Here is a 15,311-nt window from a genome sequence, read left to right on the forward strand (position 1 = left end):
AATTATCTGGTGTGGTAGAAAAAAACTACGTGCGGGTACACTGGTGTCCTTTGTTTGTACCAATAGGGGGTGAACTCTTAACATGCACATACGAGCATTAATATATAAGTTATTGCATTCTTCACAACATACCTTCTTTTGAGATATCTTCATTCATCTACTAACATGCATACTTACTCTAATATGTGTTTTTTATCATGCATACAATTTCTTCTAACAATATGAAAAATCTTTTGACATATAAATCTAATTGAACTAAAGCATACATTTAATCAACATAAATTTTGAAATAAAGAATACTCAAATTTAGAAATAATATTACTCACCTCAGTTGTCACATTAGATTCTCATACTTCAGTAACTAGTTAATTATTGCAATAACCTTTATGTTGATATTAAAAATATATAGAACATAATATTAAACTTTAAAATTTAAGCAAATTTTCGTTAATCAATTTGTTCTTATTAAATTAGCACAAAATTATTTTACCTGAAATTGACGGAGCGGCCCTACGAAAAATTTCCACATGCTCGCCTCAAGTTTGCCATTTCGTATAAATAACCTGAAATTTGTAAATATCTTAGGCTTACATAATATCTTGGCTCATAAAGTCATTTAACTCAAAAAACAACTGACTTCTCTAAACATACTTCAAACAGGCTTCATGACAACACAACCTTTTCAATATTATCAAAACTTCTTCCATCTTCTTACTATTCCATAATGGGAGCAAAATCGTCGACAAAGTTGTTACTAAAGCTGAAAATGACCCTCTCACCCTTCTTCCTTCTCTATTTCTCGTTCTTTATTTGTTCTATGACTGTTAGGAATGAAATAGATCGAGAGATGCCCTCCCCCTCTCGATTTCACTTTAAATGAATCGTCCCGACTGTTGGTTTTGATTCAATATTATTATTATTATTATTATTATTATTCTTATTCTTATTATTATTATTATTTAAGTAGTTTAAAATCAGTTATTACATTCTCCCCTCTTTATGAAATTTTGTCCTAAAAATTTAAAAAGTATGATGAGAGTAAATTTACCTCAGATAAAATGTTACGGTTAACTTTCTTGCACCTTAGTAAAATCCTTCTCTAATCCATGATTCCATAAAATCTTCACAAACGGGATCTCTCTATTACAAAGCTTCTTCACATCATAATCCAATATTCTTCCCGGCCCAAATCTAGTTGAATACCAACTATCATCCTACTAGATTTATCTGCAATATATTTTTTAAGTGAAGAAATGTGAAAAATTTTATGCACTCCTTGCATATGAGCTAGTAAAACCAATCTGTAAGTTATCTTCCCAATCCTTTCCACAATCTCATACGGACCTACATATCTCGGACTCATTTTTCTTGCCTTCTCAAAACGTTGCACAACCTTCAATGGACTAACATTGATAAACATAAACTCTTCAACTTCAAACTCTACTAGAATGTGTTTGACATATAATATTTCCTGTCTATCATGCATTACCTTTAGACTATCCCTGATCAGTCTAACCATTTCAATAGCATCATCAATCAAATCAGCTCCAATGATCTTTCGTTCACCTGTTTCAGCCCAACATAAAGGTGCCCCGCACTTCCTTTCATACAAGGCTTCATAAGGAGTCATCTCAATGCTAGCCCAATAACTATTATTAACTTATTATAAGCAATTCTACTAAAATTATATGTGATTCCCGTCCACCAGAGTCAAAAAGACATAACCTTAGCAGATCCTCTATAGTCTAAATAGTCCTCTATGACTAGATTCTGTCTGAGAGTGAAAAGTTGTACTAAAAGTCAATCTAGTGCCCGAAGCTTCCAGAACATTCTTGCACAATCTGAAAGTAAATATAATAGACTTTGGCACACCAAGGAATCTCATAATTTGATCCACATATAATTTAACTAATCTCTCAACTGGATCAATCATTCTCTCTTAAGGGCAAGAAATGAGCACACTTAGTCCATCTGTCAACGGTTATCCATATAACATCACAACTCTGACATGATCTAAGCAACTCATATCACAAAATCCATCGCTATCTCCTTCTATTTCCACTATGAAATCAGTAAAGTCTGCAACTGAACTCAAGTTTATTGATGTTATGCCTTCACTAGCTGACATGAAAGACACTTAGTCACAAATTTTGATACACTCCTAATCTTGGCCACCAAAAATATTTCCTTGAGTTCATGGTACATTTTATTACTCCCCCGTTACATAATACAGCCATATAAATGGGTCTCCTCAAGTATATCCTTCAACAGATTACAATATCTGGAATATAAACTTTGTGTTTATATTTCAATAAATCATCATTATCTAAAACATACTTATCCAAATTGCCCGTCTTAACTTGCTCTAGCATTTTCTAAACACTGCTATCTCTAGCTAAAAAATTTTCAATTTTTCCCTTCAAAGTTGACTGCACCATCAACTGATACAATTGAACAATATTGTTATCACCATAATCAACTATAGAAATCTTCAACTTTTTCAGATCTTCAAATAACAGCTCCTACTGAGTAAATACATAGTTCAAATTATTTCAAGCCTTACAACTTTGCACATTAAAAACCAACATTTACCTTCCCCGGATGGTACTGAAAATCTAAATCATAATCTTTAATAAATTTCATCAATCTTCTCTGCCTCAGGTTCAACTCTTTCTGAGTAAAGATGTACTTCATGTGATGTCCAATTTCTATAATCGAGGGACATGAGAAAACTGAAGAAGTGCATGTAAGGAGTCAAGAAAAGGCGACACAAATGGGTTGGATAGCCAAAGAAATTGGAGATAAATCGAACAATCGGGAATTTTAGGCTATGGGATCAGAAGCCTACTCGACAAGTTATAAAATGGCGCAGCCAAGGTGAGATTCACTTACCTGGGAGTCGAGCGGTGTGCGAAAGAGAGGACGACACAGGACATCTTAGTCGGCGATGAGGAGGCCTGAGGAAGTATCAGCGTTTGTGTCAAGCAACGGAGGAAGAGTCGGTGTCAGTCGAAGGAGTCGACGTTGAGAGAAGAACCTCTCTCAGTGCACATACGCTGCTACCATAGGAAGGAGACATCGATGTCTAGACTCTTTGTGAGTGGGAGTCAATTGTAAGGGAGAAAAGAGTGATTTGGTTGCAGAAACAAAATGTCAATTGTAGGGGAGAAAAGAGTGATTCGACCAAATAGGTTAAGTTGAGTTTTAATAAGTTTAATTAAAACATATAATAAGAATTTTATACTTATAATATATATTTAGGATTATATAAGATATAATAATAATAAATTTTAACACTTAAATAATATAAAATAAATATTTTAAATAATAAATTAATGTTTATACTTATATTTATTGTAGGCTTAAATTTTAAAAAGAATCGAAGTTAAAAATAAATTCAAGGCAAATCAAATAACAATTTAATCGACATCGAGGTGAATACTCATACTCTTAAATTATAAAATCATTTTAGTATCTTCTCTAAACAAGTTATATGTGTCATTATTTATTCTTTATTATTGTAATTGATTTTTTTATTATTAAATTTTCTTAGTCATTTCGATACGAATACGCATAATATTATATTATAAAATATTTAATTAATTATAATATTACATATTAAGTGATATGAAATATTGAATAACTGCATAAAATGATTGTATGTATATCTTTGGCTACAATGGAGTCGCCTATTGATGGTACTAATGAGGGAAAAATAAGATAATCGTACACATATATTAAAATGAATATTGATATTGAAGTTTCTTAAATGATATAATTTTTAGACAGTGCTCTTGCAACCATTGTATATAGATAAAAATAATAAGAACAGATACGTTATTTATAAGAGTATTTCGACTACAAAAATAGATATTATTTTTTCTTATATGCATGGAACCTATATGTATGCCAAAATATAAACTTTAAGTAATATAATTTGATTATCCACTTGTCAATTACTGGTACTGCGCTAAGCAGCACCCTCCTAAGTTGGTATTGTAGGAAACCCTTCTAGTTGAATGTCGGGCTCTATACATACGGGTGACCGATAGTTGCCTTCAGAGTCCCTCGAGAATACCAAAATTTGAGTCTACCCCAACCTGAATGCTTACGATTTTCTTTTTTTCCTCGGATTTTTCGTATGTTTCCTACGGTTTTATTGAGATCTTTGTAGATCATTCATGATTTCCTCCAGATTTTTCTTGTGCTTTCGACAGTTTTCTTCGAGTTACCGTAGGTCCTTTGTCGCTTTTCTAGAGCTTTTCAGGTGACGTTCGCTATTCATTCTTGTTTGTATAAATTCATGCTCACACATTTCTTAAATTCTTTTCATTATATTCGTTTACTTGTACCTGCGACACCAACTTCATTTACGGGAGTCGCCGACCCGTCAGATATACAGGTTTGTTTTATTTTTACAATTTTTCACTTTTTTTACTGCACACTTTACTACATATATATATAGTTCATGATTGTGATGCTACTGTTTATTGTTTACAGCGTTTCGTAGCATGTTTCCCTTTCATTATTCATGTTGTTTCTATAGACATGCAGAAGCCTTTTAGGATAGAGGACAGTAGGACAGTAGGACACCCGGTTTAGGAGGTACCCTATAGGGAGCCGCTAACCCAATAATCACATATTTATACACACCACAACCCCGAATATATAATCAATATGTTAAGGAGCTTAGAGTAGTTTTTCCAAGAAGCGAAGCATGGAAGCGAGGACGGAGAACAGCGATTGAGGCCACGGCAACGAGGTGTAGGAAGTTTCTTCAGAGTTAAGGTCTAATCGTAGAATAGGTGGGAAGTCACCCGGGTTTCTTCGGATCTGTGACATCCCCTACTTTTTATTTCATTGACTCCTAAAAATAATTGTTCCTATTTTGAGTCTCCTCCGCTTTTTTTTCCTCACATTTAACCTCAGAAACTTATACTTTGAAATTATGAAGACTAAATCACTGATCATAATTGAGAGTCTTCTTAAGTGATTTCGGTCATTTAAGAGATAATTAACTATAGAGGCTTGCCTCCATAGGGAACTTAAGAACCCAACTTAATATAAACCCTATTTAATCTCCCGTATTAAATAGGGGAACTTGTCGGCTTATAAAAAAAGGTTTCGCAGACCCAACGGACGCACAAATATTTTAGTTTATGTGGTTAAAACTACCAACAAGTTATATGCATATTCTTCGAGATAGTGTATTACTTGTGGTATTGCGCCCAGTCATCTAAACTACCAAATGTATGAGACCCATTCGGCCTCACTTTTCAAAATTAAAATATTATTTTCTAAAAAATTATAACCATACACATATATATCAAATTAAATTTAAATGATTTTAAAAATAAATGGCCGACACTCCACTCCAACTTCTCCATAGATTGTTGAAACTACCTAGCAATGTGAAAAGTCTTAGTAGGTACAGGTTCACTTCTAATTTTTTTAATGGTGCTACTACCTATGTATTTGAACTCGCGTCTCTAGAAATAAACTTATTATGCTTTCCTGCTTTGATATGCTCTTCAACCAAGGTTCTCAAATGGTGACACTTCCATGTCATGCCCTTGATCACAGTGATAAGACAGTACTACCTCAAGTCACTGAGATATGCTCTAGCACTCATCCGCATTAATCACATCCGCATTGATCACTCGAAGTACTTTATTTTGAATTGTCTCATTTAGCTCGGACATGAAGAGTCTCAAAAGAGGCATTACATATGGTGTGTAATTAGGTTGTGGCAACAACAATTCCCTTTTATAGTCATCCCTTTGTTGTTCAATTCTTACTCACCCCTCAAAGGGATGATTATTTGTCTTTTCAAAAAAAAAAAAAAATTTATTTCTCTATCTGCTTGCTCAGTATGATGACTTCTTTAATATCTAAGAAACTGTTGAAATCTTTTCGGGATATGATTTTTGTCCTTCCTCTTAGCTAAAAATAAAGTTGGCTCATAGTTGTACTCTTCAACATTGACATGATTATTGGTAAGCTTATGAAGCTCAGCAAGCATCATATACTCCTAAAGACCAAACACATAGCAGGATGGGCCTTCACATAACCCCTGAGAATCAGAGCCTCTTGATCAATTATTGGATCCAAATCGTTGGACATTTCCTTTTAAATCCGAATAATAAAACTCGACAATTTACATGATTTCTGTCGCATTCATAGTAATGTCACAAATATTATAGCACAATTCAATCTAAAAATCAATATTGTGAATGGAATATTATAGGCCAACATAAGGAGAACTGAGGAGTTGTTCACCACTTGGTTGAATTAAGACATATGCATGACAAGTACAACAGCTTTGCCGAGTTGACTTGTTCGAATTGTCGTTAGACGAAGTTTATGTGAGTTGTTCTAACATGAATTCACTCTTCTATGTATTCAGCTAAAGTACTATTTTAAATTCAACCATTCAAGTATTCAGCTTTACAATCATTAATTCTATTTAATTATTGTGTGTTTCCAACCCAAAAATAAAAATTGCTTGAGCGTGAAAGTTTGCAACTCTTGAAAGACTATCAAGGATGATTTAATCTTCAGCAAAAGACAGTTCAAAAAGGACAATCTTTGGTTATCATAAGTTACATTGCAAATATCAAAGCTCACGTAAATCTTCTTACACATTTCATTCTTGTTGTTTCTTGACTTAAAACCGGCTAGACTCATTTCAAGCACATCCTATCTTGCCACGAAAAAAAAAAAAAAAAGATTCAATGAAAGTCTGTAACAATCTACTAGCATCTAATCAAACCATTAGAGTTATTTTGTATAAATTACATTATATCTTTATCATCCTAACATCACATATCATCTCTCATGAGAAAGGGAAATACCATTTAGAGAGGATACTCCAGTGTACCAAGGTGATTTAAGCCTGAGAGGGAACAGTGACGGATACATTGGAAATGTTGTCAAAGGCTCAATTTCCCATAAAGATGCTCTGGATTGTCTGTCACCTGCAGTTGATTCGTCCCAATTAACCTGATTTATTCATTATAATGGTAAATCAGATCAGCAATAAGTAGCAATTTATGATGCTTAGATACGGGGATGCTAATCATGATGAAACATTCAAGAACATGGCTTCGAAAAATGAGGCAAAAACGTAGAGGACCCTTTTGAGGGCATGCATAGACATATAAGAAACAGGAAAGTGGAAAATGCTTCAGTTAAGCATTATATTATCATGTAAAAGCAATAAAGCAAAGACCAAATCGTGAGCTCGATTTGTTATTAAAAAAATCCAATGGATCAGCGGACTATGCTTTAAAATGAGGGATAAGATTCCTACATGTTAACTACAAATGATTCACAAAAGCGATGAAAATGTACAATAGAAAAAATATATTTTTTCTTTTACTAGTCGACTTGTTTATCAATGTTACAGTCAACAAATTCCTCATTATATTATCATGTATTTATGCAGTAGTTTGTGTGTTTGTTAATACATGACAATAGAAACCCCCAAGTAGATGCAGTTCATACCAAATAACCTACAAATCCACAATAGATTTGTCCGCCATAATGTAGATAATAGAAGGATTTCTAAAAGCTACTTTATAAAAAAGAAAAAAAAATTCAAGCCAAAAAGAAATATTCAGTATAAAAATGGAAGGACTTTTGTGCGACTATTTATTGTATCGAAACGCAAGAATGAAACCATGTTTCATCAACTTTTAACACTATGCAGGACAATTATAACCATTCATTTTGTGACGCTTCGTTTCGTCTCCTAGAGGGAGTTGAAGGGAGGGAGTCAAAAAGAGGGAGAGGAAGCGAACAGTCGGGAAAACTTGAGGGTACTTTAGATCTATAAATCAAAGGCCAGATCGACTTACCTGTAGAGTCAAACGGCATGTGCGAAAGAGAGGACACCGTAATTTGATGTGTGAGGAGAAGTAGTCGAGCAGAGGAGGATTGATGTTACGGCTGGGCGAGGACAACAGAGATTTCAATTGAAGCCGAAGGGAGAGCCGTCAAGCAGCTCTAGTGCCAAGGAGAAGGAATGAGAGAGCCATTCATTGCGTGCGGGAGTGCCTTTTGAGCGAGTGCGAGCAAGTAAGAAAGAGAAAGAAGAAAAAAAAGCTCTATGCGTGTGTATAGCGCTCAACCGAGCCCTAGCTGAGGGAAAAATTTTTGTCCAGACTCTGGACATAGCTCTACGTGCGTACTTCCAGTAATATACCGCCATGTGTGTTATATCGGACCCACCTAAAAAAATATTAAAGTAGAACCGCATACACTGCTATAACCCCGAAATAACACCGCGGAGGTTATTTCGGGCTTATTTATGGGGTTATTTAGGGGGTTATTCAAGAGAAACTCATATATTCCACTTCAATAATCCTGAAATAACTTCTGCGGTGTTATTTCTGGATTATTGAAGTGGAAGTACGGAGGTTATTTCTGGGTTAGTTCAGGGTCATTGAAGTGAAATATATGAGTTTCTCTTCAAGAACCCCAAAATTACCCAGAAATAACATCTATGATTTCACTTCAATAACCCCGAAATAACATCCGCGATGTAGCACATGTGGCGGCATATTATTGGAATCCACACGTAGAACTATATCCGGAGTCCGGACAGAAACTTTTTCCCTAGCTGAGACAAAAGAGCTCAAACAGAAGTAGGGATTTCAAGCCGAAAAATTAGGGTAAGGGTGCGTTTTAATATTTTAATTAAATTACTAAATATATAAATTTAAGTTGTTAAATTTAAGTGCATTTAATTCAGGCTATAAAAGTATCACTTTTGGATCGAGGAAAGGTCGACGACAACAATAAAGGTTAGGGTTTTAATTCTAAAAGTATTTTTTATAAATTAATAATATTTAATACTAATTGCAATGATCAAATTTAAAGTTTAATTATTGAGATATTAACTAAAATAATAAAATTTATTAAATTTGTATATATGTAATAACATAATTTATAATAATAATATTAGTATAAATGATTTAATCGAAATAAAAAAAATTATATTTACTTATTTAAATTAGAGGAGACATTAATTGAATATTGAATAAAAATACAAATCATGGATGTTCAGTGAGTTGTAGTTTTGATAGTTAGGATAAAATAACTTTAATAATTAAAAGTTTCTAATTAAAACTTAAAATAACACAATTAATTAAAAATCAATTACACATAATTAATGAGATGCTTAAAATTTTATTTTTATTAGGCAGTTAACTATTGGAGAAAAGAGATAACATAATTGAAGATTTAAGATAAGTCGCGCGATTTTGGTGAGTATTCATATTTTTATGCTAAGTAATATTTTACTTCTTCTCGAACAAATAGACTTACTGTTATTGTTATATTTATATCACTTCACACCTACGATTTATAGTTTTTATTAAATTTTATTCATATTGTTGGAGTGACATGTATGCTCAGTATTGCTTAAATTATCATAGGTATTGATTTGTGTACAAGTATGTAGACTGCTATAAAAATAAGAATGAAAAAATCATTACTAGATAATATTTGTTATAGTATGTTTGCATGTGCATGCTTGATTAGATGGTGAATGCTAAGGTATCAGTGCACGTAAATGAAAAAAAATATTGATATTGAAGTATTTTAACTAGTACAATATTTAAACGATGCTTCTATGATGATTATACAGATATAGAATGATATAGATATGATAAAACACATTGAACAGCATAAAAAATCGTAATTAATCATATTCATAAAGTATCAAATATTTTATACTGATTTATTAAAAACTTAACTGACAAGCATATTATTTTATTTTTCTTTATATTATTAAAATTTAGAAGTGTGGGTACTCACTGGTTTTGATTAGCTAAACATTATTTTAAACTAACTTTTCTGATGAAATTAATTGATTACAAGACAGCACTATAAGAGAATATTTTTAGAAGATGCAGACAACCTGTAAGGAAGTAAAATTAATATTATTGCTTTAATTTAATTTCTTTAGTGATTTTTTCATTTGTTATATGTTAGTTATAGAAAATGAATATAGAAAACTTAATTCCCACAGTTTAGCTGTCTGTACCCGCCTTGATTAACTACAAGGCTAACCGGGTCATGACACATTCATACCGAACATATTAAGATGTTCGTTTTAGACATTTCAAATTCTTTTGGCAATGTTTTTCCTTCGGTGACTAGATTGTGCAAAATAACATTGCATGGTGTTGAAATACTTCTACACAAACAGAGTTCATATGCCTTCCATCTTCAACTTTAAATACTTCTTGCTCAGTTGCAGTCAATACATTTGCTCGTGCACTTGAATACATGTCATAGAAGTTGACGACTTATTTTTTCTGTATATTCTCTATAGGATTTGAGAACATAATGTCAGTGCACCAATGAAGGGTTGGTTTTTAAGTTAATAAAGGCTGATGACTGTATCAGAAAACCCAACAACAATCTTCATTCTTTGAGTCGTCGTGTCTTTTAAGTATGGATCTTTAGCTTTCAAACACTTAAAAGCTCGATTTCTTAGCTCTCTAATTGTTGGAAACTTAGACTACATCTCCTTTAAATCCAAGTTCATAGGTATCCAAAGGTGTTAACCACATGGAAGACTTCAAATGTGTTGTCATATGCATCTGAATCATAAGATATGTGAGTCGAGATCGGTCAAAATCTAAGTAAAGAATATGTATTGACCGTGACATCACATGAATAGGCCTCAAATCGACTCGATCTCCATCGAACTCATCAAATGTTATCCCTTCGCAAGAAAGATGTTATCAACACGTCCGTAGCATCAAATTTGCCTTAGGAGCACACCCATACTATATGAATCCACGCATGAATATGAAATGCAAAGCTAACAGAGGGCGGTGTTCGGTTACAACTCTGATTTATGTTAAATAGGATTTATGAAATCAAATAAATCAGGAGTTACGAAAACCAGAGCATGACAGAGAAGCATGCGAGCGACGACGGAATAAACCCGCCTTGCAATAAAATTTACTAAATCCGAATTTAGGTCATAAAAAGATACGGAACCCGAGGAAAAATAGTCGTGACGTGCGACAATTTTGATTTAACAAAGCCATGAACTTAATTTTCAAATTTTTTTATGTTTGGCTAGATTTAAATTAAAACAATAGCTAAATTCTATTAATAGCATGCTACCAAGCACTGCCAGAGTGTGAGTTTGACAAAACAAAATTCCAGACATGTTAACTGCATATTTTACCAAAAAAAAAAAAAAGGTTGAATAAGAATAATTATTTGGAATAATTATTTGTTTGAATTAGTTAAATTGGATTAAATTTGACATTTTCCCAATATTGTTAATGATACATAATATCAGAATGCAAGTGTATGGTTATATAGTCAATTAAGTTTTAAGTTTGTTGTTATGAAATTTATTAAGTTAAACTTAGTAATTACATACTTAACTTTTAAATCTCATAACATAAGCTACTGCTTTATTGTCAGATGACAATAGTTATTCATTTCCAAACTTATGCAACTTAATGAATTAAAACATCCAAATCTAGAAGATTTTCTCACCTGGTCAACAAATCAATACAACATCCAATAAGATGATCCTCACTCAATAAATAAACAAATTAAGATCATTGCTATCATTGAATTAAAACATTTGTATTCTTCACCAAGTTCGATTAAGTACTGCGCGCAAACTGAGAAATGTCTTTTCTTCAATAAGTCCAACAACGGATAAAGAATAGGACTGAAAAAGTTATCCTAAAGTTCATATAAAGCTTGCAGCTGAACAAAGAGAACTTTGCTATTTATGTCGTCACTAAATTCGCTACAGTGTAAGGAATTGAACTGACAACTTTTCGTCATTAACCAAATAGAAGTCACAAAGGCTAGACCATATGCATGTGATTCTTCATTAAGTTTGTTAAAGTGCAAAGCTAGGATAGAAAGAAATTCAAGTTCCAAACTACCAAACATAAAACGTCCTCATCAAGTCTATCAGGCACAAAGCGTCGAACCTATGGTAATATCATGGTTCAGCAAGTTACTGCAGCTGAGCTAAAGAAATTCATATTTAATATTTATTCTAGGCAGTGTTTAAAACTGCATAATTAGAGCCAAGCCTCTGCATAATCACACCGTGTCGAGGCATACACGTCGCTTGGATCACACCACACATATGCTTCAACATCGCTGGGGCGCACAATAAGATGCGATTCACCTTGGATTCGATGAGGTATTTAAATGCGTATCCGTTTGATCCCACAAGCTCGCACCCCCCACAAACCACTTGTTGTAATTTCATTTGAACAGCACTCCACTATTTCAACTTGCACCAGACGCAGTGCCACCACTACAGCCACCTACTGTTATTTCATTCAAAACCACACACTTCCATGTCCCACAAGCCTCTCGTTGCTCGGTTATAAGGAGTTACAGGGATAATAAAGAAATGGGATTGCAAATGATAACTGCTCTAGGTCTTTGTAATTATAATTATATTTATATTTAAATAAATATGATTATTGTAAAACTTCTACTAGTGCATATTACAAAAATTGGAGAAAAAACTCTGTAAAGTAAAATATTCAAAATGAAAATTATATTAAAAAATTTATTTAATCAATTGTCGAATGAATTTTGTTAGGACTTATAATACTTTTATAACATCTATATGTCAATGTGATCATAACAAAATGCAGAATTTAGAAAAAAAAAACTTTTAGCCATCTTCATGAAAGCACAAGCATATTAGTATTATGTTATGGTGTTAATATGTCTTCATTTAATATATTTATAAATTATGATAGAATTATATATATTTTTTATAAATTTATTTTGATCATGCAATTTTCAATTTGTGAAGCTTGCGCCTCAAACAGCCTCAAGGCTTACACCTAACCTCACGAAAGAAAAATGCCTCAATACCCAAATGCACAATTTTAAACATTGATCCTAAGAAATGGATTCTGCTACCAAAAAATATCTGAAAAAATTAAACCCTCAGTGTGACATTGAAACAAGTATTTGGAGATCCATATAAGTAATGAATTTGCAACAAATGTGATATATTTTAGGTGCATATTATAATTGTTGGACACATTTATTGACATTAAAGATATGCGAGTCGAGTTCAATCTAAATCAAAATAATTGATAATTATTAAACGCGGCATCGCATGAATATGGCTTGTATTGATTTGATCTCAATCAAACTCGCTTACATGTTATATGTTTGCAATATATGTTATTGACATGCCTGAAGCATCAAACTTACCTAAGCAGAACAAAGTTTGTCTAAATCCCTACATGAATGTGAAATGCAATGCTAAACTAGGTGCAAGGTTGACAACATGAAATTTGAGACATAATAAGTGAATATAAATAATTATTTGTTTAAATAATTTTAATTAAATTAAATTTCACATTTTCCCAAAATTGTAAATGATATATAATTATATGCATGTTTGCTTATAATTATATAGTTAATTAAAATTTAAGTTTGTTGCTATGAAATTTAGCAAGTTAAGACTACTATTTACGTAACAAAATTTTCAATCTAATTTTGAAATTCCAGTTATATCCTATATAACTAATCCCACCATTTTTCCCATTCTCATTTTCATAAAATTTCTAACAGTAGCCAGATGAACCCGCCTTTCATCACTCGCTCCAACCACACTGAACACAGAACAATCCTTCAACAATCCTTCTTGTAACCCCTGTTCACCATGTTCTTGCGCATATCTCTCTATGCTCTTTACATCACACACCACCGAAACCATCTCCTTCCCTGTTCAACCCTTACTCAGTCATGCCCAGTCCAACCTACGCCTCTCCCTTCTCATGATTCAGACTTGCACTCATCCCAGAGAAGCTCTTCTTTACACATGTCCACCTCCCTATGCCAAATTCAAGGCCTCGTCGAACCCAGCACCACAAGCCACAACCTCCAGTATACACACACTCATTCCCTACTACATATTATTATAATAATTCGTAGCACAGACTTGCATTCCCTGCACTCACCAACAAAATCCAAACCCAAGAATTCCCTGCACTCACCAACAAAATCCAAACCGAAGAAATCCACAGCCGCCTGAACATTTCAATAGCCAACCACCCAAGCCTCCTTCCTCTTTCTATGTTTATATATATTATATATTTAAGATAAAGTAAAAAGATTCAAAATCCATAAAGACAAATATTTGTATTTTCATCTCACCATTGTCATCATCGTCTTGCACACAAAGGTATCTAAAGCATGAAATTTTAATTACATATTTAGGCTGTTCTAATGTGGCGAGAAAATTTTTAAATATGTCCTCGTCCACTTGAAAGCAAACAATAAAGTTCCAATAAAAATTCTTTGGAGAGTTATAGAAAAGAATGGTTTTGATGTGACTTATGGTCAAGTCATTAAAGATATGTATAATAGAGTGGCAAATGTTAGGAAACCAAATTTAGGTTTAAGGAATTAAAACCAATTTAAACAAACTTCTTTATGGACTTGGAGGAGGGTAAAAAGAAGAGTTGTTCCTATTTGTCATTAGCCTCATTTACAATTCATAATTTTTCAATTCCTTCACCCCACTTAAATTATTAAAATGGAAGGTAGTTTTTCAACTTGATTATCACCGATCTAAATATATTAAGTAGATTTTCAGTAGGAGTGAACCTTTACGAGTAGTTTGTAATTCAGCACAACTACAAACTAATTTACTTCCAAGCTAAGAACAAATTTAGTAGGCTAGACTTTTACTAGAATTAAACACCTCGTTCCCAGTGGGTTTGATAGCCTGGACTCAAAAGTTGTATATTACAAAAGTGATATGTACACTTGATTAAGACCCTAGAATGCAAGTGCACCTGAACTTAAATTAAGGACGCATCAAGCTTTTTAGTGCCTTGCCAGGGAGTGACGGTGTGGTTAACTAAGGAGAATTTAGTTGAACCATTAGACCTAGACTTGGAAATCTATATTGTTAGTTTTTGTGTGTACTTGTTTGTTTGGAAAAGAAACAAAAATAAAAAATATTTTTATGTGTTTGTTAGTGTGTTTTTGTAAAGCCTAATAGTTGAGTTTTTACTTAGTGAATGTGTCTCAGAATCTCCAGGACTTGAATCCTACAATTCCAAACTATAGAGATATATTAGGAGGATTAGAAAACAGAAAAGACTTCACGAAATTGTAGAAGAAATGACGAACAATCAAAAACACAAATTTAGATACCCATGAATCAATTAATGATCATCATAATGTGCATAAACCATTAAAGTATTACACTAATCTATATTGTTAGTTTTTGTGTGTAATTGCTTGTTTGTTTGAAAAAGAAAAAAATT

The 15,311-nt window shown here is 32.8% G+C and overlaps 1 protein-coding gene across 1 annotated transcript in view; it reads right to left on the reverse strand.

Annotated features, from left to right (window-relative positions):
* LOC110036751 (auxin response factor 12-like) overlaps window positions 1-15,311 on the reverse strand; it is a 55,859-nt gene that overhangs the window by 22,179 nt on the left and 18,369 nt on the right. Inside the window, 1 exon segment of the mRNA XM_020741278.1 lies at window positions 6,855-7,002. Within this exon segment, the coding sequence (XP_020596937.1) occupies window positions 6,855-7,002 (148 nt within the window).

Source organism: Phalaenopsis equestris, unplaced genomic scaffold (assembly GCF_001263595.1).
Source record: "Phalaenopsis equestris unplaced genomic scaffold, ASM126359v1 Scaffold210457, whole genome shotgun sequence".
Lineage (NCBI taxonomy): Eukaryota > Viridiplantae > Streptophyta > Magnoliopsida > Asparagales > Orchidaceae > Phalaenopsis > Phalaenopsis equestris.